General features: G+C 68.1%; 1 protein-coding gene across 1 annotated transcript; it reads right to left on the bottom strand.

Annotated features, from left to right (window-relative positions):
* Nucleotides 1-560: 560 nt before the first annotated feature.
* ABCA2 (ATP binding cassette subfamily A member 2) lies at nucleotides 561-24,183 on the bottom strand. Its single transcript, XM_064366069.1, has 48 exons — nucleotides 24,103-24,183; nucleotides 20,594-20,687; nucleotides 19,341-19,452; nucleotides 19,102-19,265; nucleotides 18,765-18,892; nucleotides 18,561-18,671; nucleotides 18,082-18,300; nucleotides 17,388-17,755; nucleotides 17,021-17,180; nucleotides 15,858-15,986; nucleotides 15,585-15,752; nucleotides 15,406-15,502; nucleotides 14,396-14,569; nucleotides 14,144-14,246; nucleotides 13,568-13,682; nucleotides 13,285-13,475; nucleotides 12,983-13,133; nucleotides 12,702-12,906; nucleotides 12,356-12,520; nucleotides 12,073-12,253; nucleotides 11,746-11,958; nucleotides 11,462-11,658; nucleotides 11,201-11,383; nucleotides 10,785-10,969; nucleotides 10,546-10,666; nucleotides 10,060-10,296; nucleotides 9,732-9,938; nucleotides 9,368-9,470; nucleotides 8,963-9,276; nucleotides 8,674-8,887; nucleotides 8,450-8,555; nucleotides 8,233-8,344; nucleotides 8,082-8,142; nucleotides 7,826-8,000; nucleotides 6,172-6,287; nucleotides 5,944-6,091; nucleotides 5,693-5,816; nucleotides 5,452-5,584; nucleotides 5,140-5,257; nucleotides 4,601-4,779; nucleotides 4,391-4,532; nucleotides 4,179-4,313; nucleotides 3,469-3,572; nucleotides 2,746-2,838; nucleotides 2,353-2,455; nucleotides 2,049-2,186; nucleotides 1,757-1,963; nucleotides 561-1,278 (listed from the first exon to the last, which is right to left on the bottom strand). The coding sequence occupies exons 1-48, from the start codon at nucleotides 24,166-24,168 to the stop codon at nucleotides 1,243-1,245; spliced, it is 7,305 nt and encodes a 2,434-aa protein (XP_064222139.1). The 5' UTR covers nucleotides 24,169-24,183; the 3' UTR covers nucleotides 561-1,242.
* Between the last annotated feature and the right edge of the window lie 1,025 nt (nucleotides 24,184-25,208).

Below are 25,208 nucleotides of genomic sequence, written 5' to 3'. Positions count from 1 at the left end.
TGAGAAGCCTTGAAATGGCCTGAGGCAAGAGTCTGACCTTGGCCCAGACCACGGGAGCGAGCTCTGAGGGCCCTTCATGCCCCTGCCCTGTCTCCTGCCCACAGTGCAGTAGGCTCTACCCCGGCGAGCCTCAGAGCTTCGAGGTCCCTGCCTCCCTGGGGCCTCGGCCTCCGCCCTGCCCTCTGGCTGGGATGCTCTTCCCTTCAGGAATCTTCATGACCACAGGCTCCTCCTGGAGGTCGCCTCTTCCTGGAAGCCCTCTGCCCCTTCCATGACACGGAGACAGCCCAGCCCGGGCCACTGCAGGCTCCACGTGGGCAGCCAGGGGTGAAGGAGGAGAAGGGTAGACGGGAAGACAGAGGTTCAGAAGAAGCAGGCAGGGAGCAAGCCCTGTGGGGGACAGTGAACCACCACCCTGCCTGCCTGTCTTCCTCCTCCAGGCCGGCCCAGCCACCCACAGCCAGCAACTGTGCACAAGGGGCAGGGCCATAAGGGACGCTAGCCCACCTGATGGGGCCCTCCTCCCCACCCACCCCACATGTGCAGGCCCCGCAGGCATTTTGTTTATTTATTTAAAACAAACATCTGTGCACTATGTACAGGTCCGGCTCCCAGGCAGGTGGGCGGGGAGGGGGCTAAGCTGGGTGGGAGAGCAAGGCAGCTGGGGGGTGGGTCTGGCCCCTCGCCTGGCCAGCAGAGCCAGCTTCTCCATTCCTGCCACCTGCCAGCTGGCCCAAGCTGATGGCGTCCCATGGGGCGGCCACCTCCCTGCAGGAAAGCAGGGCCAGGGGAGCCTCTTCTCAAAGTAAAATAAATACGGGCTGACCCAGCCCCGCTCACAGCCCGCCCCGGCATCAGCCTTCACTGCAGGGAAAACAGCTGCTTCCGAGGCCGGGCAGGGCAAGGCCAGCAGGGCCTGGTCCAGCTGGTGTCGCCTCAGGCGGAGAGCAGAGCCAGGCAGGGGTGAGGGGCCAGGTGGACCCCGAGGCTTTAAGGCGAAGCAGGGCGAGGGTGTGTGCAGCCTGGGCCGGGTCAGCCTTTGGCACAATTGGGGGCGGCAGCCGCAGTGACCACAGGGTGTGGCCGAGTATGGGGGCTGGAGGGCCAGAAGCCCCTTGGTCCTCAACCTCCACTCCAGGGCCTGGCAGCAGGCACTGGGGGACTGCTGTCCCCACTGTCAAGTCCCTGGTCCAGCACCGGGTGGTCAGCGGAGCGTGTCCTTCCTGGCCCAGCGCCGGGTGGTCAGCAGAGCGTGTCCGTGTTGAAGGACAGCTGGGCCTGCGCACAGGAGAGGCTGGGCGTGGGCGGCGCCCTGGGCCACCCGCTGTGGGGCTGAGAACACTTGTGCTGGCCCGCCCTGGCCCTCCCGCAGGCTGGGCCTGGATGCAGCGTCTCCCCACAAGCTGCCCCTGTATCTGGGCTCTCCTGGGCCTCCGTCTGCCGAGTCTGGGGGCCACTGAGTCTACAGAGTCCCCTGTTTCCAGGCTCTGGTCCCTTCTGCCCCCATCCTGGCCCTGTGCCCCTCAAAGGTCCCAGCAACTCTAGGCTCTGCGGTTGGGCTCTCCAGGCCTGTCTGCAAGCCCTCCTCGCCCTCTCTGCCCTCTTGACCTGTGGACAGCAAGCATCCTGGGGCCAGTTCTCTGCCAACCCCGTTCCGGGACTGGAGCCGCCAGGCAGCCTGGGTCCAGTGGGCAGGGCTGGCTGGAGTGCCCAGTCCCTGCAGAGCCCTGGGCGGCCGTGAGGGCAGCCTGCTCACCCGCTCCTCCTCGAAGCTGATGAGGCCCTCGTCCTCCGTGTCCAGGTCCTCGGGCTCATCCGCCACAAGTGCCCGGAGCTCCGTGGGGGCCGGCCGGGGCCGGAGCAGGCTGAGCAGGCAGCCGAGAGGGGACTGCAGCGCCGACGGTGCCTCCGTCTCCTGCTGTTCCAGGTTGTCGCTCTGCTTCTTGGCGAAGTTCACGAATACCTGGTGGGTGGGGCAGGTGTGTGGGGAGGGGGCAGCCTGGGGCGGGGGGCTGGGTTGTGGTGTGCAGCGCCCCTGGGGTGCTCACGTTGTCCAGTGTGGTCTGGCTGACCGAGTAGTCCTCGATGCCCAGCACGCCGGACACCTGCTCCATCTTGCTGAACACCTGGGCCAGCGAGATGTGCTCCGACTTGAGCTGGTACTGCACCTTGGTGTGGTGGCGCTCCTGCAGTGGGGAGGTCAGAGGCCACTGGCAGTGCTCCCCCGCAGCGCTCCCCTGCCCTGCAGCGCCCTCTACCACGCAGTGCCCCCCACCGCCCCGCAGCGCTTTCCCCGGTCTGCAGCGCCCCCCGCCCGCCGCCCCGCCGCCCGCAGCGCTGAGGACCGCGCACCTTGAGCATGGCTTCCGGGAAGTTCCGGTTGAAGAACCGCACCACGTCCTTCACGCTCTGGCTGCTCTTCGTTCTCACGGTGATCATGTAACCATCTCCGAACCTGGTGGGACAGGCCCGTGGCCCAGAGCCCAGAGCCCCGCGCTGCCCAGCCAGAGCCCCAGCTCCCCAGCCTCCTGGACCCACAGTCCCCAAAGACACCCCAGGAAGCCCAATAGACCCCCGCAGCCCCACAGCACCCCAGGCCCCTCCCGTGGCCCCACAGTCCCCTCAGCCCCCTGGCCCCAGAGCACTCACAGCCCTGAAGCCACCCCAACTCCTGGCCCCGCTCCTGGCCCCGCTCCTGGCCCCGCCCCCTGGCCCCGCCCCAGCTCTGGCCCCGCCCCAGCTCACCGGTTCTTCAGGTGCTGGATGCTGCCCAAGCACCGCAAGCGTCCGTTCACCATGATGGCCAGCCGCGTGCACAGCGCCTCGCACTCCTCCATACTGTAGGACACACACAGCTGGCACCACAAGGGGTGCTGCGGGGTGGGGCACAGTGGGGAGAAATGGGCACAGCAGGGAGACAGGTGGAGGCACAGCGGGGTGGGGGCACAGCGGGGAGGGCCGGGGGGCACAGCGGGGAGGGTGGGGGGCACAGTTGGCAGGGGTGAGGGCACAGCGGGGAGGGGCGGGAGCACAGCGGGGAGGGGTGGAGTGGGGGCACAGCGGGGAGGGGTGGAGTGGGGGCACAGCGGGGAGGGTGGAGGGCACAGTTGGCAGGGGTGAGGGCACAGCGGGGAGGGGCGGGGGCACAGTTGGCAAGGGTGGGGGCACAGCATGGAGGGCGGGGGCACAGTTGGCAGGGGTGAGGGCACAGCGGGGAGGGGCGGTGGCACAGCGGGGAGGGGTGAAGTGGGGGCACAGCGGGGAGGGTGGGGGCACAGTTGGCAGGGGTGAGGGCACAGCGGGGAGGGGCGGTGGCACAGCGGGGAGGGGTGGAGTGGGGGCACAGCAGGGAGGGTGGGGGGCACAGTTGGCAGGGGTGAGGGCACAGCGGGGAGGGGCAGGGGCACAGTTGGCAAGGGTGGGGACACAGCATGGAGGGCGGGGGCACAGCAGGGAGGGCGGCCTCACCTGTGTGACGTCAGCACCACCGAACGTCCTGTCTTGATGAGGTCTAGGATAAGGTTCCAGAGAAAGCGCCGGGCCTTGGGGTCCATGCCTGTGGTGGGCTCGTCCTGGAGATGGCGGCAGGCTCAGCACCCTAACCCTAACCCTAACCCTAACCCAGTCTGAACACTGCCCCTGCCCGTGCTCACCAGGAAATCAAAGGTCCGGCAGCCACCCCCAACCCCCACCCAGGGCTCACCAGGAAGATGAAAGCTGGAAGCCCCCCACGGTCTTCCTCCCCACTTCCTTCCCTCTTCCCCTGCCCCCGCACCCAGGGCTCCAGGAGTCACCAGGAAGACGAAGGCCAGATACCCTCCCCCACCCCCATGTTCCCCCTACAGGGCTCACCACCAGGAAAATGAAGGTCGGGTACATCCCCTGCTCCCTGTCCCCCCCAGAACTCACCAAGAAAATGAAGGCCGGGTGCACCCTCTGCTCCCTGTCCCCCCCAGAACTCACCAGGAAAATGAAGGCCGGGTACACCCTCTGCTCCCTGTCCCCCCCAGAACTCACCAGGAAAATGAAGGCCGGGTACACCCTCTGCTCCCTGTCCCCCCCAGAACTCACCAAGAAAATGAAGGCCGGGTACACCCTCTGCTCCCTGTCCCCCCCAGAACTCACCACGAAAATGAAGGCCGGGTACACCCCCTGCTCCCTGTCCCCCCAGAACTCACCAGGAAAATGAAGGCCGGGTACCCGATGAGGGCGATGGCCGTGGAGAGCTTCCGCTTGTTACCGCCACTGTAGGTGCCGGCCGGCTTGTCTGCGTACTTGGTCAGCTCCAGCTTCTCCAGAGCCCACTTCACCACCTGGCCGGGGAGGCAGACGTCAGCAGAGGCGGGGCCGCCCAGCTCCCTGGCCCCTGCCCGGCCGCGCGAACCCTCACCCGGGCCTCGTCCTTCCAGGGGACGCCGCGCAGCCGTGTGTACAGCTGCAGGTGCTCCCGGGCCGTGAGCTCGTCGAACAGCGCGTCGCACTGCGGGCAGTAGCCGAGGCTCTGCTGCACCTGGAGCAGCTCCTTCAGCACGCTGGGGACACAGCGGCCGTCAGCGCCTGGGGACGCGGCGGCCCCGCCCACCCAGGGCTCCCGCCGCACCTGTGTCCGTTCACGAAGGCCTCGCCCCCCGTCGTGCTCTCGTCGCCGGTCAGCATCTTGAAGGTGCTGGTCTTGCCCGCACCGTTGACGCCCAGGAGGCCGAAGCACTCGCCGGGACGCACACCCAGGCACAAGCGGTCAACGGCCAGGATGCGGCCAATCTTCCGGGACTTGTAGACCTGGCCAGGAGGCTGCCCACTCAGTGGCGCACGGGGGCAGGGGGCGTGGGGTCCCACCACCCAACCCCATGCTGCCCCCACCCAGGCCCTCTGTGCCCACCCAGGCCCTGCCCCACCCCCAGAGCCCAGGGCCCCGCCCCACCGCTGGGGCCCCACCCCAGAGCCCAGGGCCCCGCCCCCCCCAAAGCCCAGGGCCCCGCCCCACCGCTCAGGCCCTACCCGAGCCCAGGGCCCTGCCCCAGGGCCCAGGGCCCCACCCCACTGCTCGGGTCCTACCCCCAGAGCCCAGGGCCCCGCCCCACTGCTGGGGCCCCACCCCCAGACCCTGGCCCACCCCGCCCGGCCCCACCCAGAACCCACCTTGGTCAGGTTCTCAATCTTGACCATGTCGTTGTCTGCGTCCCCCCGGAGCACTCGCTGCCTTTCGCTGGCCACGTCCACGTCATCCTCCACAGGTTTGGTAGACACGGGCATGCGCCTAGAGGCAGGGTGGATGGTGTCCCACACTCCCACCCGGTCCCCCTCCCCACCACCGGCCTCGAGTCCTCTGACTGTGGCATGCAGGAAGGGTGGGCAGGCCCCTCTCCCATCCCCTGCAGCCCACCCGCCCCCGCCTCCCGCCCTGCCCCTGCCCCCACCCATGCCCCCGCCCCTGATGTGCACCCTGCTCACTGCGGCCGCCGCAGGAAGTTGTACTGGCACATGATGGTCAGGAAGAAGCCCACGACGCCCTCAACTGCCATGGCCACCAGCCCGCGGGTGACGATGTCCCACTCGAACGGGGACTTCATCTTGTCAAACTGGCCTGTGGGGCAGCCAGCTCAGTGCCTGTGCCGGGGCCTCGGCGGGGTGGGGGGGTGCCCTGACGCCTGCCCCGCCCCACAGCGCGCCTGCCCCGCCCCACGGCGCTCACCGATCTTGGCGTAGTACTCATTGAGATACTCGTTGTAGGCCATCTCCATGAGCCCGTGGCCCAGGTTGTAGTTGGGGAAGATGAGAAAGCAGCTTTTCAGGTAACTATTGACAACCTTCAGGTCCTGCGGGGTGGCCGGGGTCAGGGCACAGCCTCTGCAGGGCCTGCTGCCCCCCCATGTCGCCACCACCCGCCATGTCACCTGCCACCTCCCCATGTCGCCATCCCCCCCCACGTTGCCGCTGCCCCACCTTGTCATGCTCAAAGAGCTGTAGCAGGAAAGTGGCCACAGTGGCAGTGATGCCGATGAAGAGGTTGATGACAATGAGGAACACGTAGGCTGAGCTGGGGACCTCAAACCAGAAGGAGGCCGGGTACATGATGGGCGTGATGGACCACCTGCGGCCGGGCGGCGGGCAGTGGTCAGCGGGCAGCCCCGGCCCCACCTGAGGCCGCTCCCCATCGGCTCGCCCCCTTACCCGTAGAGCAGGAAGAGGGAGAGGACAGCAGGGAAGTTGGTGGGCGACGTGTAGGCCGGAAGGTCGAACACAAACAAGATGATGACGCAGCAGGTGGCGGGGACCAGGTAGTTGAGCTGCAGGGCAGGGGCGGCCGGTGAGGGACCCAGGGCGAGTGGGGATGGGGGATGAGAAAGGTCAGGGATCCCCGTGGCCACGCCAAGCACACTGGGGCAGGGATGGGGATGAGAAGAATCAGGGATCCCCGTGGCCACGCCGAACACACTGGGGCAGGGATGGGGATGAGAAAGGTCAGGGACCCCCATGGCCACACCGAGCACACTGGGGCAGGGATGGGGACGAGAAGAATCAGGGACCCCCATGGCCACGCCAAGCACACTGGGGCAGGGATGGGGACGAGAAGAATCAGGGACCCCCGTGGCCACGCCAAGCACACTGGGGCAGGGATGGGGACGAGAAGAATCAGGGACCCCCGTGGTCACGCCGACCACACTGAGGCAGGGATGGGGACGAGAAGAATCAGGGACCCCCGTGGCCACGCCAAGCACACCAGGGCAGGGATGGGGGGATGAGAAAGGTCAGGGACCCCCGTGGCCACGTCGAGCATACTGGGGCAGGGATGGGGACGAGAAGAATCAGGGACCCCCATGGCCACGCCGAGCACACTGGGGCAGGGATGGGGGGATGAGAAAGGTCAGGGACCCCCATGGCCACACCAAGCACACTGGGGCAGGGATGGGGACGAGAAGAATCAGGGACCCCCATGGCCACGCCGAGCACACTGGGGCAGGGATGGGGGGATGAGAAAGGTCAGGGACCCCCATGGCCACACCAAGCACACTGGGGCAGGGATGGGGACGAGAAGAATCAGGGACCCCCATGGCCACGCCGAGCACACTGGGGCAGGGATGGGGGGATGAGAAAGGTCAGGGACCCCCATGGCCACGCCAAGCACACTGGGGCAGGGATGGGGACGAGAAGAATCAGGGACCCCTGTGGCCACGCCGAGCACACTGGGGCAGGGATGGGGGGATGAGAAAGGTCAGGGACCCCCGTGGCCATGCCAAGCACACTGGGGCAGGGATGGGGACGAGAAGAATCAGGGACCCCTGTGGCCACGCCAAGCACACTGGGGCAGGGATGGGGGGATGAGAAAGGTCAGGGACCCCCGTGGCCATGCCAAGCACACTGGGGCAGGGATGGGGATGAGAAGAATGAGGGACCCCCGTGGCCACGCCGAACACACTGGGGCAGGGATGGGGATGAGAAGAATCAGGGACCCCCGTGGCCACGCCGAACACACTGGGGCAGGGATGGGGGGATGAGAAAGGTCAGGGACCCCCGTGGCCACGCCAAGCACACCGGGGCAGGGATGGGGGGGATGAGAAAGGTCAGGGACCCCCGTGGCCACGCCAAGCACACTGGGGCAGGGATGGGGACGAGAAGAATCAGGGACCCCTGTGGCCACGCCGAACACACTGGGGCAGGGATGGGGACGAGAAGAATCAGGGACCCCCGTGGCCACGCCGAACACACCGGGGCGGGGATGGGGGGATGAGAAAGGTCAGGGACCCCCATGGCCACGCCAAGCACACCAGGGCAGGGATGGGGGGATGAGAAAGGTCAGGGACCCCCGTGGCCACGCCAAGCACACCATGTCCCACACGTAGTTGGCCAGCCAGTAGATGACGGGGTTGCAGCCACTGACGAACTGCAGGTGCTTGGCCTTGGTGGACTTCTCGGCCACGAGGAAGACTACGAAGCTGGCTGGCACGAACGACATGGCCACGATGATGAAGATGGCGATGACGACATCTGTGCCCTGCAGCCTGGGGCAAGGAAGCCGTCAGTCCTCATGGTCGGGGCTGCAGCGCCCACCCGCCCACCTCATCCCCACTGGCCACGCTTACAGGTAATCCAGGGAGAGGCTGGCGCTGGTCTTGTTCATGGGGTGGTTGGTGACTGTGATGCCTGCACAGGGGGTGGGGAGGGCAGCTTCAGGCCCCTGCGACATCCGGCCGGCCCGGGTCCTCCCTGCCCCGCCCCACCCCGCCCGCTCACCGTAGGCCGCCGGGTTGCCTTTGCTCTTGGGCAGGTTGGCACGCAGGATGGCATTGTTGAGGCTGTTGAGGTAGGTGGGCATGCTGTGGTAGCCCTTGTTGTTGTAGAAGACCTGGAGAAAGACAAGGCCCCAGAAAGGCCCCGGCAGCCCCGTGGGTCCATGCAGACCTCAGGCGGCACTGGACACCATGGAGCCCCTGGCCGCAGCCCCACGCACCTGGGCAGCCCTGCGCACCGCGATCTTCCGCACCATGGGCGGGGCCCTGGCGCCAAATGAGGCCGGGATGGACTTCAGGACGTTGCCAAAGGTGATGGCCCCGTACCTGGCAGGCAGCGGGGAGGGGCAGTGAGGCTAGGCAGGGAATGAGCTCGGGGGCAGGAGTGGAGACTAGGCGGGTGGCGGCTGGCCTCCCTCACCCACAGCCTCCCCGCCCAGCTCACCGGTGCAGTCGGAAGCGGTCGGAGGTGAAGAGCAGGTACTCAGAGACGTTGTGGCCGGTGATGTCGGTCAGGATGTCGCCTGTGACCACCCGCATCTGGGGCGGGTGCCCCCCCACGCTGCTGGGGCAGGAGAAGCCGGTGCCCTGCGAGGAGCAGGTGCAGCGGACGGGCTCCCGAACCAAGCGCGGCAGGGAGGGCGCCGACGTCCACATTTCTGTGGGCACAGCATGGCGCAGTGAGAAGGGTCCCTCGCCGCCCCCGTCCCCCGGCAGGCTCCCCAAACTGCTACCTGGCCCGGTGGTGGGCGGTAGAGAGCTGTTCCAGGCCTGCAGGTCCTCATCCAGGGACGCAGGGGAGTCGGACGGGGCGGGCGAAGGTGGGGGAGGCACAAAGTTAGACAGCGGCAGACCCTGCGTGAAGGACTCCAGGCACATGCTGTCGAAGAAGCGGGCGGCCAGCAGGCGAGACTCCCCGCTGCTTAGGTTCAGCGTGGGCCCCAGCGAGCCGTTGGCGGGAGACTTGAGCACGCAGGTGGCGCCCACGCCGGACGGCAGCCGGAACGTGCTCACGAGCTGCTGGGGGCTGGCGTCGGGCGACCGCAGTCTGCGAGCACCGGTGGTGTGAGGCGGGGCCGCCTGGCCCGCCTCCCGCACCCGCCCCGACCGCTGCGGCCGCACCCCCCCAGAGGCCTCACCGGTATTCGAGGCGCTCCTCGTTGGCGTAGGGGATGAAGTTGCCGCGGGGCTGGGTGTAGTTGTGGTACTGGGAGGGTGACAGGACCAGCGGAGGCAGGTCACCTGGCAGGACGAGCAGGGAGCCCTGAGCGGGTTCCGCCCACCAGCCAGTGGCCCCCAAGCCTCCGTCCCCTTCCCCCAACCCCAGAGGGCCCGTGCTGGGGGTCTGGACCCAGAGGAGGCAGGACTCCCGGATGAACCCCTTGCGCGTGCCCAGCCTCAGGTGCGGGGTGAGGCCCAGAGTCAGGAGACTCGGGAGTGGGCATCTCCACGGTCCCCAGGGGAGGACGCAAGCCCAGCACCCCCGCCCAGCCGGCGGTGTACCAATCTCGGGGACGGACAGCGCCACGGTCATGGCCACGCAGACGAAGAAGGCCGGCAGCAGGATCTGGGAGAAGAGGGCCTTGGAGTTGCGGCGGGCACAGTGGAAACGTTTCACCAGCAGCCCGTGGAACTGGCGAAGCTTCAGCCACCCGCCGTCCAGCTTGCGGCTGCCCTGGCCGACCCTCGACAGGGCCTCCGCCTCGGCCTCTGTGCAGGGACGTGAGGGCTGAGCAGGCGGCTCCACAGTACCCTCCCCACAGGCCGCCCCCATGCAGCCCCGCCACCCCACCCCCTCACTGCTGCCCCGGCTTCACCCGGCCACCCCCACCTTGTAGGCTGACATTGTCTGGGTCCTGTGGGTTATCAAAGAGGGGGCGGTAGTCGCCATATACGTCGGCGTAGCCAGCTCCCTCGTCGCCGCGGGCAGAGCCCACCGATGACACAGACTGCAGTGACGCCTGTGACTGTGCCAGCTCTGAGCACCGGGCCAGGTTGCCGGCGAGGCCCTCCCTGGACGCTGGGCCCTCTGCCCCAGGGAGTACGTCCTTCCTGGACTCCTTCACATCTGCCACAGTGGAGGGGCCGAGGGGACGCTCAGGGCTACCTGCCCCAAGGCCTTCCCCGGAGCCCCGTCCCTTGACACCAGCTCCCAGGACCTCTGGCCACCATGACTACCCACCCGGGACCCCAGGCCATCCCCTGGTTCCCACCCAGGACCAGGGCGGTGCTCCCAGACACCAGGCAGGAGTGACAGCGTGGCCCAAGTTGGGGCCTTGTGGGTGGGGTGGGCTGAGCAGCGGCCCCGGCCCCTCACCGGCTTCACTGTTCTCCAGCGACTGATCCTCCTCGGACACCTTGAGGAACACCTCCTCCAGAGTCGTGTCCATCAGCCCGAAGCTGCTGAGGTGCAGTGTGTCCAGGCTGCGCTCCAGGTGCTGAGGGGGCGGTGCAGGGTGAGGCTGCGGTGTGGACACCCAGGCAGGGGTGCGTCCACCTCCCCTGCCCGCAACTGCCCCGCCCACCTTGCACCCGGCCTGTTCTCAGCCCTCACACCTGGAAGAGGCGCTCGAAGGCCCCCTTCTTGGCGGCCTCGCTGGGCAGGATGTAGGAGAGCTCCGTGCTGGTGTCCGAGACCAGCAGGCAGGAGGCCACGTGCGTGCGGATGAACTGGGACACCTGGGGCTCCGAGCAGCTGCTCAGCTGGGCCCGGCCCGGAGGGCTGGAGGCCAGCCCTGGCTCTGGGAGGGATGGGGGAGCAGGGAGGTTTCACTCAGGGGTTGGGAAGAGGGACCCCCGATGGGAACCCGACCGGTTCAAGATAAGGGCATTGGAGAGGGTGGGCAGACCCCAGCGGGTATCCTGGGCCCAGCGGGTGACGGCGAGGACCCGGCCTCTCCATCGTGGGCTCTCAGGTGGGGGTCCCGGGGAAGGGGTGGCCCGAGGCCAGCTCAGGCAGCTTCAGCACAGACCTGGGGGGGCCCCCGGCTCAGCGGGCCGCTTGACCAGCGTGAGGCGGTACCCGTCACCGTAGGTGCCCTTGAGGAAGAGCGGGGAGCCGCAGCACTTGAGCTTCCCGTGGGAGATGATGGCGATGCGGTCCCCGAGCAGGTCGGCCTCGTCCATGTGGTGGGTGGACAGAAGGATGGTGCGGCCTGGGGCAAGGCCAGACCCAGGGTCAGGGGGCCGGGCAGGCACCGCCCGTGTCCCCGCCCACACGGCACCCTGCTCACCCGGCTTGTACTTCAGGATGAGGTCCCAGATGGCGCGGCGCGCGTAGGGGTCCACGCCGGCCGTGGGTTCATCCAGGATGATGGCGCGAGAGCCGCCCACGAAGGCGATGGCCACGGAGAGCTTGCGCTTCATGCCGCCGGACAGCGTCTGCACCAGCGAGTGCCGCTTGTTGGAGAGCTCCAGGTCCTCGATCATCCTGGGGCAGGGAGGCGGGTGTGGGGCTGGGCCTGGGCAGGGCCCCAGGGCTCCACCGCCCGCTGCAGCCCGCGCCACGCCCACCCACTTGTCCATCTCTCTGCGGATCTCCTCCTGGGCCATGCTCTTGAGCCGCGAGTAGAACCAGAGGTGCTCCTCCACCGTGAGCCGGTCGAACAGCACGTTGTGCTGCGGGCACATGCCCAGGTTCTTACGGATCTCATCCATCTCCGTGCGGATGTCGTGCCCGTAGATGGTGGCAGAGCCCGACGTGGGCGGGAACAGGCCGGTCAGGATGGACCTGGGTGGGTGGGCAGGGTCACGACCCCACGCCCCCTGCCAGGGCCCCACCCCGCCCCTGGTTAGGACTCCCGCGAGTTGGCAGCCGCCCACTGCCCGCTCAGCCGACACTCACATGGTGGTGGTCTTGCCCGCCCCGTTGTGGCCCAGGAAGGAGACCACCTGGTTCTCATAGAGGTTCAGGCTCAGCTTGTTCAGGGCCAGCTTCTTGTCATCCTTGTAGACCTTGGTGAGTTTGTCCACGCAGACGACCAGAGGCAGGTGGGTGGGCTCCTCCTCCATGCCACGGGTCTCCTCTGCACCGGGGCCATGGGTCAGCAGGGTGCGGGCAGCGCCGAGGCCATCCAGGACTCCAAACCCAGCGCCCGCCCCAGTCACCGTTCTGGCGCCTGCCTCACCGAAGCGCCGGCTCTCCATGGCACAGGCCTGGTCCTCCTCCATGACACTGAGGCGGGGGGTGCGTGCCCATGGCCAGCTCCACTCCCAGGTTTCCGTCCGCCCACTGCCCAGCCAGTAGGACTTCTGCAGTGGGAAGTACCAGGGCCGGGGCAGCCCGTACATGCCTGGGGGTCGGGGAGGGGAGGGGAGGCTGACCTAGCGCCTCAGGTGACCATCCACCATGTGGGCCACGTGCCCGCCCAGGGAGCCACCCGTGCTGTATCCAGGAGTGGGCCCAGAGCGCCAGTCCCCAACCCTGGCTGGGGACCCCTGCCTCTCCCCTGCCCTCCAAGGGCTGGCCAGTACCTGGGTGCACCGCCTCGATGTACCAAGTGAGGATCCCGTAGACCACGGCATCCACCATCAGCATGATGACGGCCAGGAGCAGGTTGAAGTCGTCTCCCTCCACCGGGGACTGGCTGAAGGTGTGCCACTGGATGCCCACGCCGGCCACCTCGTACAGCGCGAAGTACTTGGAGCCCAGGCCGAAGGCCGTCGTGGACATGAGAGACTGAGGAGACGGCAATGTCAATGCGTGGGGTGGCACAGCACCCCAGCCGTCCGCCTGCCCTCACCACGAGCCTCACCGCAATGCACTTCTCGAAGGCTGTGATCTTATCATGCGCCACCTCCTCTCGGATCGCCACATACATGTAGGGCACGTAGCTCAGGAAGTAGATGATGCCGCCGCAGGCCGAGGCCAGCTTGGCCTTGGAGTACAGCACGGATACCAAGAAGCTGGTGGGCAGGGGCCGGGCATGCCGTCAGCCACCGCACGCCTGGCCTCCTGGGCAAGCTCCTGATGGGGTGCAGGGGCTCTGAGGGGGCATGGGGTGAGCTCGCTGGGCAAATGCCTGTCCCAGGTCCCTCCCACTGTGGCCACGCTCACCAGAACATGATGGTGGCCACGGCGTAGACGGCCAGGAAGAGCCAGATGATGGCCACGTGGCTGTGCATGAGAACCTGGCCGTACTTGAGGATGGCGGTGAGCGCAGTCACCGAGATGGACAGCTGCACGAAGCCGGTGATGAACCAGGCCACCCAGTGCACCGCGTTGTTCAGGCCCATGGTCTTCATCACCTGCGGGCGGCCAGGGGTTTGGAGCAGGACCCGGGGAGGACACCGCCCCTCCCGGCCGGCCCGCGCCTCCAGGGAGGGTCCCGGCTGCGCACCTCCTTGAGCCGGTGCTCCTTCTCCGCCACGATGTGCTGAATGGTCATGGCCACGGAGTAGACCCAGGAGATCACCATGCATAGCGGCATCATGTGCTCAATGACAAACAGGAAGCTGCGGGGAGGCCGTGAGGGTCGGGGAGGCCATGAGGGACGGAGGGAGGCCGTGAGGGTCGGGGAGGCCGTGAGGGACAGGGGTGCCGTGAGGGTCAGGGGGAGGCCGTGAGGGACTGGGGAGGCCGTGAGGGAAGGGGGGAGGCCGTGAGGGACGGAGGGAGGCCGTGAGGGACGGGGGAGCCGTGAGGGATGGGGGGAGGCCGTGAGGGATGGGGGGGGACCGTGAGGGACGGGGGGACCGTGAGGGACGGGGGGACCGTGAGGGACGGGGAGGGCTGTGAGGGTCGGGGGGAGGCCGTGAGGGACAGGGGGGCCGTGAGAGTCGGGGGGGGCCGTGAGGGAAGCGGGGGCCGTGAGGGAAGGGGGGGCCGTGAGGGTCGGGGAGGCCGTGAGGGTCGGGGAGGCACGGCTCAGCCCCAGCCCAGCCCAGCCCAGCCCGCCCGGGCGCCCGGCACTCACTCATCCCGCGTGTAGCAGGGGTAGGGGAACATCTGCACGTAGCTGCCCGGCTCCACCACATCGTGCCCCACGAAGGTGTCGATGATGGCACGCTCCATCATGTCTGCGGGTGGAGGCAGCCATCAGGCACCGGGCAGGCCCTCCCGTCCTCCCCCCTGTCCTCCCCCCTGTCCTCCCACCTGTCCTTCCCCCTGTCCTCCCCCCTGTCCTCCCCGCCAATCCTCCGGCCCGCCTTCCGGGCCCGCCCCTCACCCTGGATCCAGACGAAGCCGTACAGGAAGTAGAAGCGGCCGCCAGTGTTGGGCCCTGGCCGCCAGTAGGCGCGGCGGATCTCGTTGGTCTTCTCCGTGAAGCTGGAGTTCTGCCGGATCTTGTAGTGTACGTGCGGCGGGAGAGAGCCATCTTTCCGCGTCTGGAAGATCACACCTGGGGCCGGGAGGTGGGGGGTGGGGCCAAGATGCAGGGGCGGGGCCAAGATGTGGGGGGCAGGACCGAGGGATGGGGGCGGGGCCAAGGTGCACGGTGGGGCCAGGATGCAGGGGTGGGCCGGAAGTGAGGGGTGGGGCCAAGATATGGGGTCAAGGCATGGGGCGGGGCCAAGATGGGGGGTGGGTCAAGGCATGGGGCGGGGCCAAGATGGGGGCTGGGTCAAGGCATGGGGCGGGGCCAAGATGGGGGTGGGTCAAGGCATGGGGCGGGGCCAAGATGGGGGGGGGTCAAGGCATGGGGCGTGGCCAAGATGGGGGGTGGGTCAAGGCATGGGGCGTGGCCAAGATGGGGGGTGGGTCAAGGCATGGGGCGGGGCCAAGATGGGGGGGTGGGTCAAGGCATGGGGCGGGGCCAAGATGGGGGGTGGTCAAGGCATGGGGCGGGGCCAAGATGGGGGGGGTGGGTCAAGGCATGGTGCAGGGCCAAGATGGGGGGGTGGGTCAAGGCATGGGGCGGGGCCAAAATGGGGGGTGGGTCAAGGCATGGGGCGGGGCCAAGATGCAGAGGTGGAGCCAGGGTGCAGGGGCGGGGCCAAGGTACGAGGGCAGGGATAGAAGGGTCCAGGGAAAGGTGGGGCAGGGCTGGGGTAGGGGTCCCAGGGTAAAGGTGGGCAGCAGTCGGGAGGTGCAGGGAGGGGGCAGTCGTAGGGTGGGACCGTTTGAAGTGGTAGGTGAGGGAGCAAGGCCAGTGGGAGGGCAAAGGGGGACAGGTGGGGCTGGGCTGGGGAGGAAGCAGGTCTGTGGGGGGCTGGGGCGTTGGGGGCGGCAGCTCACTGGCAAACACAGTGACGTTGTCCTGGTAGGCCTGGTTGAGCGTATAGTTGACAATGCTCTCCTCATCGGGGAAGCCCTTGAAGATGTCCACGCTCACCTAGGGGGAGGAGCATCGCTGGAGCCCACCCTGGGCAGGGGCAGGGTAGGGGCATGGGGGAGCCTCGCCGGCCCCACCTCACCTTGGACATGAACTGGATCCAGCCGCAGGCCGCGTTGTCAATGGTGTCCAGTTGCTGCAGGAGGGCCGTGCCGCTGGGCAGCGAGAAGTTGTCCTGGCGCAGGGCGGGTGGCAGTTCATCCAGCGACACGTTCAGTGCCTCGGGGTGCAGCCGCAGCTCTGCCACATACTGGGGGTAGAGGAGCGGCTCGAGGGGGGCATGCGCCTGCTGTATGGGGCAGAGAGGGGCTCCCCGAGCCAGCCGCGGCCGCCTCCCTCACGGGCACCCCGGCACCTGCTGTAGCCAGCGCAGGTGTTGCTGTAGCCTGCCCTGCTCCAGGAAGCTGCGGATCTCCGCCGAGATGTTGAGCCACACCTGGGCATAGTGAGTCACGTTGCCCACAAATGCAAAAGTCTCGTTGGCCTGCAGAGGGTGAGGCAGGGGCATGGAGCTCCTGGACGGACCCTGCTGGCTTGGGGGCTCTTACCCCCTTCACCGCTCCAGCAGTTGGCCCGCTGCCAACAACAGTCGACCCTCCCCACCTTTCCGTTTTTCTTCTGAGGCAGGGTCTCAGTCACCCATGCTGGAGTGCAATGGTGCCGTCAGTACTCAGGCTCACTGAAGCCTCTACCTCCCAGGCTCAGGGGGTCCTCCCACCTCGGCCCTCCAAGTAGCTGGGATTACAGGCAACCGCCACCACGCCCAGCTGTTTTGTATTTTTGGTAGAGATGGAATTCTGCTATGTTGCTCAGGCTGGTCCCAAACTCCTCAGCTCAAGCGACCCCCCTACCTTGGCTCCCAAAGTACTGGAATTACAAGTGTGAGGCCCACCCCTGGCTTTCCACACCTTTCTGCGGCACCGGGTGAAATCTGCTTTGCCCTCTGCTCCCACGGCAGCAGGGCCTCCGGACCCCCAACCTCCCAGCTGTGCCCACCAGCTCCTTTGCTGGACTTCTCTCCATGTGTCCCTCAAGCACCCGGTACTCCACCCTCATTTCTCCCAGCTTATCCTAGGGACTCTCTCTATGCCCAGGACTGGCCTCGTCCACAGGCCCTCCCCTCCCAGGCCAACGTCCAGCCCTGGCCTCTGCTTGTTCCAGACAGGACCTCTCATCCAGAACCCAAACTGCCCAGCTGCCCGCCCACAGGACACTCTGGGAGGTCTCCGGACGCACCCGTCCTCCGCTAGCGCTGCCCGGGCTGGCCACACCCCGCGGGGGACCCCGCGGGCGGACCCTGCCAAGCAGCCTCTCCAGTGCCTTCCCACAGCAGCCTCCAAAGCGCCCAAAAGGCAAAGCGGCCTCTACTCCCCCAGCTGCAGAGCCTGTGTCCCACCCGAAGCTGTGCCCCCGCACCCCTCCCTGCCAATTCTGCCAAACCCCTCTGCCCAGGGATCCCAAGCCTGCAGATACCCCTCCCACTCTGCCTATAAACGCCGAGCATCCAGAGCCGCGCACCTTGAGGATGACGCGGTCGACCTCAGAGCCCGCGGGTGCATACAGGATTTTGGGGTTGCTGGTCATGAGGTGCACAAGGAGGCCCAGGTTCCGCTGCTCCTTGCTCGTGAAGCCCAGGGAGCTCATGTTGCCTCGCCGCAGCGCCTCGGGCTCAATGGTGCTGGGCAGAGGCAGAGGGCGGGGCCAGACCGTCAGGGGGTGGGGCCACAGGAGTGGGAGGGGCCACAGGAGTGGGAGGGGCCTCGAGATGGGGCAGGGCTTCGCTCAGGGCAGTGCGCCCTGAGACCTCCAGAGCCAGAGCCTAGAGTCAGGGGTCGGGCCCTGCCCGGCTGTCGTCCTCACCCCCATTCCCTCGCCGCCCACCTACCGGTTGTTGCCACACAAGATGGGCTGCAGGCCAGCCCAGAGCTGCACGAAGGCGGAGCACTGGCCCTGCAGCGTGTCCGGGGTGGCGGGCGCTGCGGCAGACGGTGTGTCCTCCTCGGCGGTGGCATTGGGGCCCGAGGCTGCCCCCACCCCAGTGCCATTGGCCGCCCCGCCTGTACCGCCGGCCGGGGGTCCGGGCGTCCGGCCAGTGCAGGCACCCTGGGGCAGCAGCAGAGCCAGGGCCGACAGGACGTCCACATCCTGCAGGACCTTCTGGGCATCCAGCAGGTCCCCTAGAAGCGCCTGCAGCCTCCGCGGGGGTGGCGCCTGTGGCGGGGGCTCCGAGCCGCTGGGGGCATCCAGGCCCAACTGAGGGGAGACAGGCACGTGGGCAGTGCAGGGTGGGATCGGCTGCAGGCGGGCGGCAGGTCAGGAGCGGGGCAGGGAGGACGGCAGCAGGGGGACGCGTGCCGGGGGTGCTGGGAGGGAGTCCGCAGCCTGGGTAAGGGGAGCCAGGACAAGAGCTGGGATGGTGAGCAGGGGTAGGGCACGAGCCACGGCACCACTGGGGTCACTGGACACCCACCCACAGGCCGCATCCCACGCACAGCTTGGGCCCAGGAACTCTGAGCTCTCCAAGCAGCCCCAGCCCCTCCTTCCACTCAGGCAGTGGGCAGCGGGCAGGAGGGCCTCACCTGCTGGGAGACCTTGGCCATGTCCAGCTGGTTCCGGAGCTCAGTGGCCAGCCCAGAGAAGCGCCTGGCACGCGCAGTAGCCTGCCCTCTGCAGACGGCATCCTGGTAGCCCTGCAGGGCCCCCTTCTGACTCTCGGGCACACTGAGGATCCGGCCCAGCTCCCCGGAGCCCGGTGCGCAGGTGAGCCGTTCCAGGAGGGCAGGAGCCAGCAGCAGCTCCTGGGGTGGGCACAGGGGTCAGTGGGGCCAGGCAAGGACTCTGTCTCCAACCACAAGAGCCTCAGGTCTCACCTGCCCCACCCACTGGCTGGTTCTGGAGCTGCCAGGGTCCTACCACATGCCTGTACTTTCATGCTTGCTGCAGACCCCTGGGACCCTCCCCCTCTCCCGGGAGGAGCTCAAAGCCACCAAGGCGGCCCTTTCCTCACCCACGGAGGCAGGCAGCACTCCAGTCCCATCCCACTCTCAGACGTCCTCACCTCCATCCGGAACAGGGGATTGCTCCCCAGCTGGCTCCAGGGCTCCCGACCCTTGGGAAGGCCGGACTCGGAATCCAGGGCAGGCGAAGGACCAAAAAGCAGGTGGTAGACCTGGGGGTGTGGGGCGTGGCTCAGAGTCCTGAGGATGGCTCAGCAACCCGGGGCCACGGGGAGGGCAGAGGGGAGCGGCCAGGGCCGCCTCACCTCGGGCGGGTCCACGCGGGCGAACAGGAGGGCTTGGGCCGTGCTATTGGGCAGCGACAGGTTCTGCGTCAGGAAACGCCAGAGCTCCTGCGGGTCCCTGGCCACCGAGTCCAGCGAGAAGGAGGACACTGGGCAGGCAGGAAGGTGAGGCTGAGCAGCCGCTCTACCCTGCCAAGGTGCCCTCGGAGCCGAGCCCAGCACCACGGCTCTGCCGCTGCAGCCGGCACGGTGGGAGCTCAGTGCAGGTGGAGGGGCCCGTGTGGAGGTGGGCTTCAGCCCCATGCCGGCAGAGCCGGGCCTGCAGCCCTGCCCCCCAACTTCCCTGCGCAGGGCACACCTGTGGATCTGTCGGGGTAGCTCTCTGGGATGCCCGGGCCTGCGCTGAGGGCCTCCAGATGCTGGCGCAGGGCCTCAAGCTCCGAGCCCAGGCCGGGCCGCGCTGGGTCAAACAGGTTGCCTTCCTCCACCACGCGGTCCAGGCGCTCGAGCAGCTGAGTGACCCTGCACCGTGGCAGAGGTCAGCCACTGGATGGGCTGGAGCGGGGTGGGCGATCCGGGGACGGGGGGGGCACTCACGTGGAGTTGGCATACTGCAGGAAGCCAAACTCGTCCCGCTGGCCGTCCGGGCACAGCGACTGCATGACGGGCAGAATGCCGGCGGACGTCAGGGGCGCCGCGGTGTAGAAGGCTGGCGGACCCACGGGCAAGGGTGGGGCCGGGGGCAAAGGGAAGAAAGAGGGAGAGGAATTCCAGAAGGAAAGGGAGACAGAGGCCGAGAGGAGAAATTTAGAGACAATCAGGAAAGAGAAGCAGCGTTAGGGAGAAGCAGAGCCCTGGCCCCAGCTGGGCTACAGGCCAAGCGCTGTGGGGCAAATGACTCCAGCAGGTCAGAGGTCAAAGAGCCGCTCACCACCCCTTCTGCCGAAATCCCAGATCACTCCTTTCCCTCAGCCGGCGCAGGGCCACACGCCCCGGCACCCTACCCCCGAAAACATTTCAGCTGTGGCGCTGCCCACAGAGCCCGAGGGAGGACATAGGGCCCCGCTGGGCAGTGACCTCTGACCCCTGGCCAGCTGGTTAGCAGAGTGAGTGCAGGGGCCTGAAGGAGTAGGAACGGAGAGTAGCCAGGCTGTCCAGCCCCAGCCCCAGCCCAGACCAGCCCAGGCCAGCCCAGGCCAGCCCAGACCAGCCCAGACCAGCCCAGGCCAGCCCAGACCAGCCCAGACCAGCCCAGGCCAGCCCAGACCAGCCCAGGCCAGCCCAGGCCAGCACAGACCAGCCGAGGCACCCCACCCCTAGAAGGCAAGGCCAGGCAGAGACGCCCCGCAGCCTGACCCGGGCACCAGCTGTGGCTTAGGTGGCCGGGCCCCTCGCTACCTACCACCACCCACTTCACTGCCCGCCCCAACCCCACGTCTGGAGACAGCTGTTTCTGAGGCCGGCAGGGGGCCCAGGAGGGCTGTTAATGCAAGCGGGGAGGGCGCTCAAGCCAGGAAGGCCCGTGGGCCCCCTGCAGCTGCTGCCCAGGCCAGCCGGGAGGAGGCGGCCGCTCACTTACAGACTGCATGCCGGCCGAGTACAAGACACCATGCGGGGGGAGGGGGTCGAAACAGAACAGAGGAGACAGTGAGTGTCACCAGGAACGGGCGTCGGCATCATCATTCGCGGCCACAGGCCAGCCCCGACCTCCACGCCCGGCCAGGAGACACGGCCCAGGACCACACGGAGGAGCAGGCACCACACCTTGGGGACTCCGGGAGCAGGACGCCATGTGCAGACGTGCACATAGCGCAGGCGTGCGAGATGCCGGGGCTGCCCCCCGCGCTCACCTTCCTTCACGGAGATGGTGGGCTTTTTCTGCCGCAGCCCCAGCAGGATGAAGAACAGCACCAGGGGAATGAAGATCTCGAAGGCCAGGACCCACTGCAAAGGGCGGGCCCAGTGAGGACGGGGCAGACCTGAGCTCCCCAGGCCTCCCCAGCCAGGACCACGTGCTCCCTGGGACCACTGAAGGTCTGAGCCCCTGCCAGGGCACTGAGGGTAAGGACTGTCTGGCTCAGCAAATCAGCTTTCCTGTCCTCAGCCCGCACAGGGCCTACCTGCCCACTGAGGAGCCCCAGGGCCTACAGGGACAAATTGGCCAGCTTGTGGTCTACTCTGACCCATGTACATCCCAGCTCATCTCCCTCCGCACCTCTGTGGCTACCTGGGCAGGATCCTGGGGACCATCTGAACCACTGGCCCCACCTACACCTCCCGTACTGACCAGGGTTCACCTTCCTCCCCACCAATGCAGGGGTCTGGGGACATGAGGAGGTCCGGTTCAGAGAGGTCTAGCCTGAGCCCAGGGCCCTGAGCCTCAGAGAAGACCTGGCCAGGGTCTGACAGCCCCAGTCCCTGAGGCAAAGGCACCTCTCTCTGCCCTGTCCCCTCCCCTGACCCGGGGCAGCCCCGCCAGTCTTGGGCCTCAGAGCTCAGTTTTCCCAGGCCGGCTCCTGCTGACCCAGGCTGGGCACCAAGGTGAGCCCTAGTGGGACCTGCCTGGAGTGAGGGAAGTGCCAGAGTCCCCCACTTAAGCTTTGCTCACTTTCACCTGAAATCCAAGGACTTCACCGGTTCTGGTGTCCCAGCCTCCAGCTCAGGGAGGGGAGGAAAAGCTTGGACCAGCTACTCTCAGGAGAGCCCTCGGCAGGCCAGCCCTCTCTGAGACCCACAGGACAGAGGGGCCCTGCCCTCCCTAGCCCAAGAGTGAGCCCCCAGCATCCTTCATCCTCGCCCCCACATCAAAACCTTTCGGAGTCGCCAGTGTGCTGTGTGGCCCGGGCCGAGCCCCCGGTCCCTGGGGTGGGGGCGGCTGCTGTGTTTACTGTGCTCGGACAATGGGGCTCTGTGGCTGGAACATCATGCTGTGTCTGTGCCCCATGCCCGCCCCAACCCGTGCCAGCCTCCACCTGCTCCCTGAGCCAGGATGGAACCCAGGGCTTGCCGAGGCACTGTGGGTACCAACAGGCACCAGGATGAGGGTGGCTGCAGGAGTGGGGCAATGCCAGAGGCCGGGGTCACAGCGTGGGGTGCCAGCCCTGCCCACACCCGGCCCGCTACGGGCGCTGTAACCGCGACAGGCCCGGCTGCCTCCTCCATTGCTATAGCAACGGCCTCGCACGAGCTGCTGGGAGGAGGAGGAGAGTCCTGGCTGGCGGGCGGCGGGCGCCACGGGGGCATCTGCTTACAGGCGGCAGCACAGGTCTAGCACGCCCTGGGTGCCCCACACGGGTGCCTGCAGGTGGCCCAACCTCTGTCTCTCAAGGCCAGCCCAGTGCCGTCACATCACCTGGAGGCCTGGAGGCCCTCTCTGGGCTTGACCCCTCCCTGTAGTCCCCGCCTACTGTGCCAGGGGGAGAACAGGTGAGACCCGAGGGTGGTGCTGCCACCTGCCACCCTAGTGGCTTCATGAGTGACCCTGTCCCTTCACCAAGAGCAGCAGCCTGAAGCCTGAGGGTAGACCCACATCCAGCTAAGAGGGCACGGGCCACACTCAGCCAGGGAAACCGAGGCGAAGAGCTTGGAGGAGCAGAGACCCTTGGCGCCCACCCTCCAGACCCCGAGCTCCACCCAGGGTGCACCCCTGCCCCAGCAGGCCGCCGGCAGGGCAAACCTCTGCCACCCAAGCCTGGCCCCAAGAGTCCAGCTCTGACATCCAAGGTCCTTCCCAGGAAAGTGGGAAACCAGCAGGAGTGTGGGGTGCCCAGCGGCCCCAGCCCCACATCACAAGCCTGGGAAGGACGCAGCCTCCCTGGGGAAACAGTTCCCACGTGCACCAGCCGAGGGCTAAGGACCTCCGCTGTGGGCCAGTGGGCCTCTGGGAGCCCTGTAGGGTGGGGACCCAGAGAGGTCCTTGGGGGCAGCCCGAACCAGCAGCGGGGAGGAACTTCTGCGGTCAGGACAGTTCGTGCCTCCTACCTGCTTGCCAGGTGGCCCCCGTGAGCCACACTCCCTTCCCTGAGTGTTGTCCCCACTGGAACAGGGGCCGCCATTCCAGCCTCTGCTCCCAGGCAGAGTGGGGGCCCTTTGTGACAACCCCTGGGGGCCAACACTAATGCATGCCACAGTCCACAGCCCTGTTCCCCTGGCCCTGCTCTGCTGTCCCCGGTGACCCAATGCCAAGGACTGCAGGCCTGGTCCCCAGGACCCAACTCAGCCAGCCCCAGGTGCCTGGGCAGGGCATGTACCTAACCCGGGCTCCCTGCCAAGGCCAGGTGCCCAGGGGAATGCTGCCAGCCGTGGTGATGATGGCCGCCCCACCTGCCTGCAGCCTGGCCTTCCCGCAGAGCATGTTGAAAGATAAACAAGCAAGGAATGGTGTAGCCCCGGGGGTCCTGGCTGGGCAAGAGGGTGTGTCTGCCTCAGGTGCCCACCTGCTCTGGGCCCTGGCCTGGACAATACCAAGGGCCTTCAGAAACCCAAGGCCTGGGAGCTGTCCCTGCCCTTCCCAGGCTGGAGCCAAGCTGGCCAGCTGGGGGTATGGCAAAACACCCACGCCCCCAAGCCCCTCGCTCCACGCAGGACTTCTGTCCCTGACCGCCATGTGTCCTGCACCTCTGCCCAGGCAGTGCTTGGTAACCCGGTGGTCACAGCTCCAAACAGCAGACCCAGCCCCCAGAGGAGGTGGGGGAACCAGGAGGGAATCCAGTGGACCAGGCTCAGGGAGAACTGACCCCAAAGGACAAAGGGGTGCAGAGACTCAGGCTGGCCGAGGCTGGCACAAGGACGTTCCCAGTGGCGAGGGCATCAGCAAGGGTCATGGATATGCGGAGGGGGGGTGCGGGGGAGGGGATGGTGCGGGGGAGGGGAGGGGAGGTGGACAGATGCCACAGCAGGCAGCGGCCCAAGGGCAGGGGAGGGGTGGAGGGAGGGCAGGGACGGGGTCTCCCCCAGGCCCCAGTGAGGCTGGGCCCAAGGACCATGGAGCCTGGCAGCTGGATGGAGCCCCCTAGGCCTGCCCTCTGTCCTGGGAACCGGGGCCTCCCTGAGCCAGAGTCCTGAGCGCCGCTTGCCCCCCGCCCACAGCGGCCCCAAAGAGCGCGCTGCGGAGGGCGCGGGTGCCGTGACTCAGCCGAGCACCGCGATGTCAGCGGACGCGGGGCCCGGGCTGGGCACGACCCAGCCACCTCCCCGGAGGCCGCAGCGCCTGGAGGGGCGGGCAGGGCCCGGCGGGGAGGCGGCCCAGGCCCGTGTCGACCCCCGCGCCCGCCAGGGTCTGCGCGCGCCCGGCCGTCCGCACGTGCGCGCGGGGAGCGCGCGGCCTCGGGCTGCGAGCGGGCGCGTGGGGTGGGCTCACCGGGCTCCGGCGTTTGAGCGTCACGTTCTTCCAGAGCAGCAGCTGCAGCTGGTGCAGGAAGCCCATGGCGGGGCCGCGCTCCGCCGCCTCAGCGCCGCGGCCCGCTCCTCTGCGCGCCCCGCCGGGCCCCGCCGCCCGCCGCGCCGCTGGGCATCGCCCGCGCGGGGGCGGGGCGCTCGGGCGTCCGGGACCCGATCCGCGCTGGCTCCGCCCCGGCGGCCGCGGCGACAGCGACTCTGCCCGCGCCCCGCCCGCCCCCGCTTAAAGGCGCCGCGCTCCGCCCGCGCCCGCCAGGAGGCGCCCGCCGCCCGGGCCCGAGACCCTCCCGCGCCGCCGCCGCCGGGAAGCCTCCGGGCCGCCCCTCGCCGGGCGTCGCGCCACGCGCCACGGCCCTCGCAGCCCGCATCCGGTCCGAGAGCCCGCTCAGCCCGCGGAGGCCGGGGACCCCCGCGCCGCGCTGGCGACTCTGCAGAGGCGCCCGGGCCCTCACTATCCCCGGGGCGCGCCGAGCGGACGCTGGCGAGGCGCCGGCCCACCCCCCTTGAGGGTCTCCTGCGAGTCTCCTGAACGAGCACGTGGAGCCCAGGCGGCGCCCACCTGCGGGGGAGGCCGGGCGGCGGGGGGCTGGGTCCCGCACTCCGGACAGCCAAACCCGAGGCCCCGAGAACGCTCGCCGTGGGCGGACAGGCACGTGGCTCGTGTTTCTCCCCGTATCCGGGCGAGTCTGGCCCCGGCACCGAGAGTTCGGGGTCAGGCGGTTCCGCGGCGGTGGCGTGGGCAGTTCCTCCGCGTGGCCTGCGGAGGGTGACGGACGGCAGGCTCCAACGGCGCCTCCCAGCCTCAGCTTCCCCGCCTGTGAATGGGTTGACGTGTGGCTGTGTGGGGCCCAGTGTCCAGTGTGGTGTCCAGGAGCGCACATAGAAGGCGCACCCTCAAGTGAATGAAAGACCTTCGGGCCACCGCTCCCCACTCCTCCCAGCTCCTTTGCAGCAGGAAGGTGACCCTGGGCTGGTGGGTGAGGGCGTCAGCCTCCCACCCCAGCCCACGGCCTCAGGACATTTGCTCTTCCCTGCTCTGCACGGGTCTCGGTCAGGGCAGGAAGCCAG

This window comes from Aotus nancymaae, unplaced genomic scaffold, assembly GCF_030222135.1.
Source record: "Aotus nancymaae isolate 86718 unplaced genomic scaffold, 86718_ANA_hifiasm-v0.15.2.pri h1tg000063l, whole genome shotgun sequence".
Taxonomy (NCBI): Eukaryota; Metazoa; Chordata; class Mammalia; order Primates; family Aotidae; genus Aotus; species Aotus nancymaae.
The sequence above is the reverse complement of the archived record's forward strand: the minus strand, read 5'-3'. Positions and strand labels throughout refer to the sequence as shown.

What these genes read in the sequence shown, in the direction of transcription:
- ABCA2 (XM_064366069.1), bottom strand. Translation starts at nt 24,168, where the DNA reads ATGGGCTTCCTGCACCAGCTGCAGCTGCTGCTCTGGAAGAACGTGACG. An exon ending in CCAACTACGTGTGGGACATG is followed by an intron (nt 6,288 to 7,825) that starts GTGTGCTTGGCG and finishes CCTGCCCTGCAG; the next exon opens with CTCAACTACCTGGTCCCCGC. An exon ending in TGAGTACTACGCCAAGATCG is followed by an intron (nt 5,585 to 5,692) that starts GTGAGCGCCGTG and finishes GCTGCCCCACAG; the next exon opens with GCCAGTTTGACAAGATGAAG.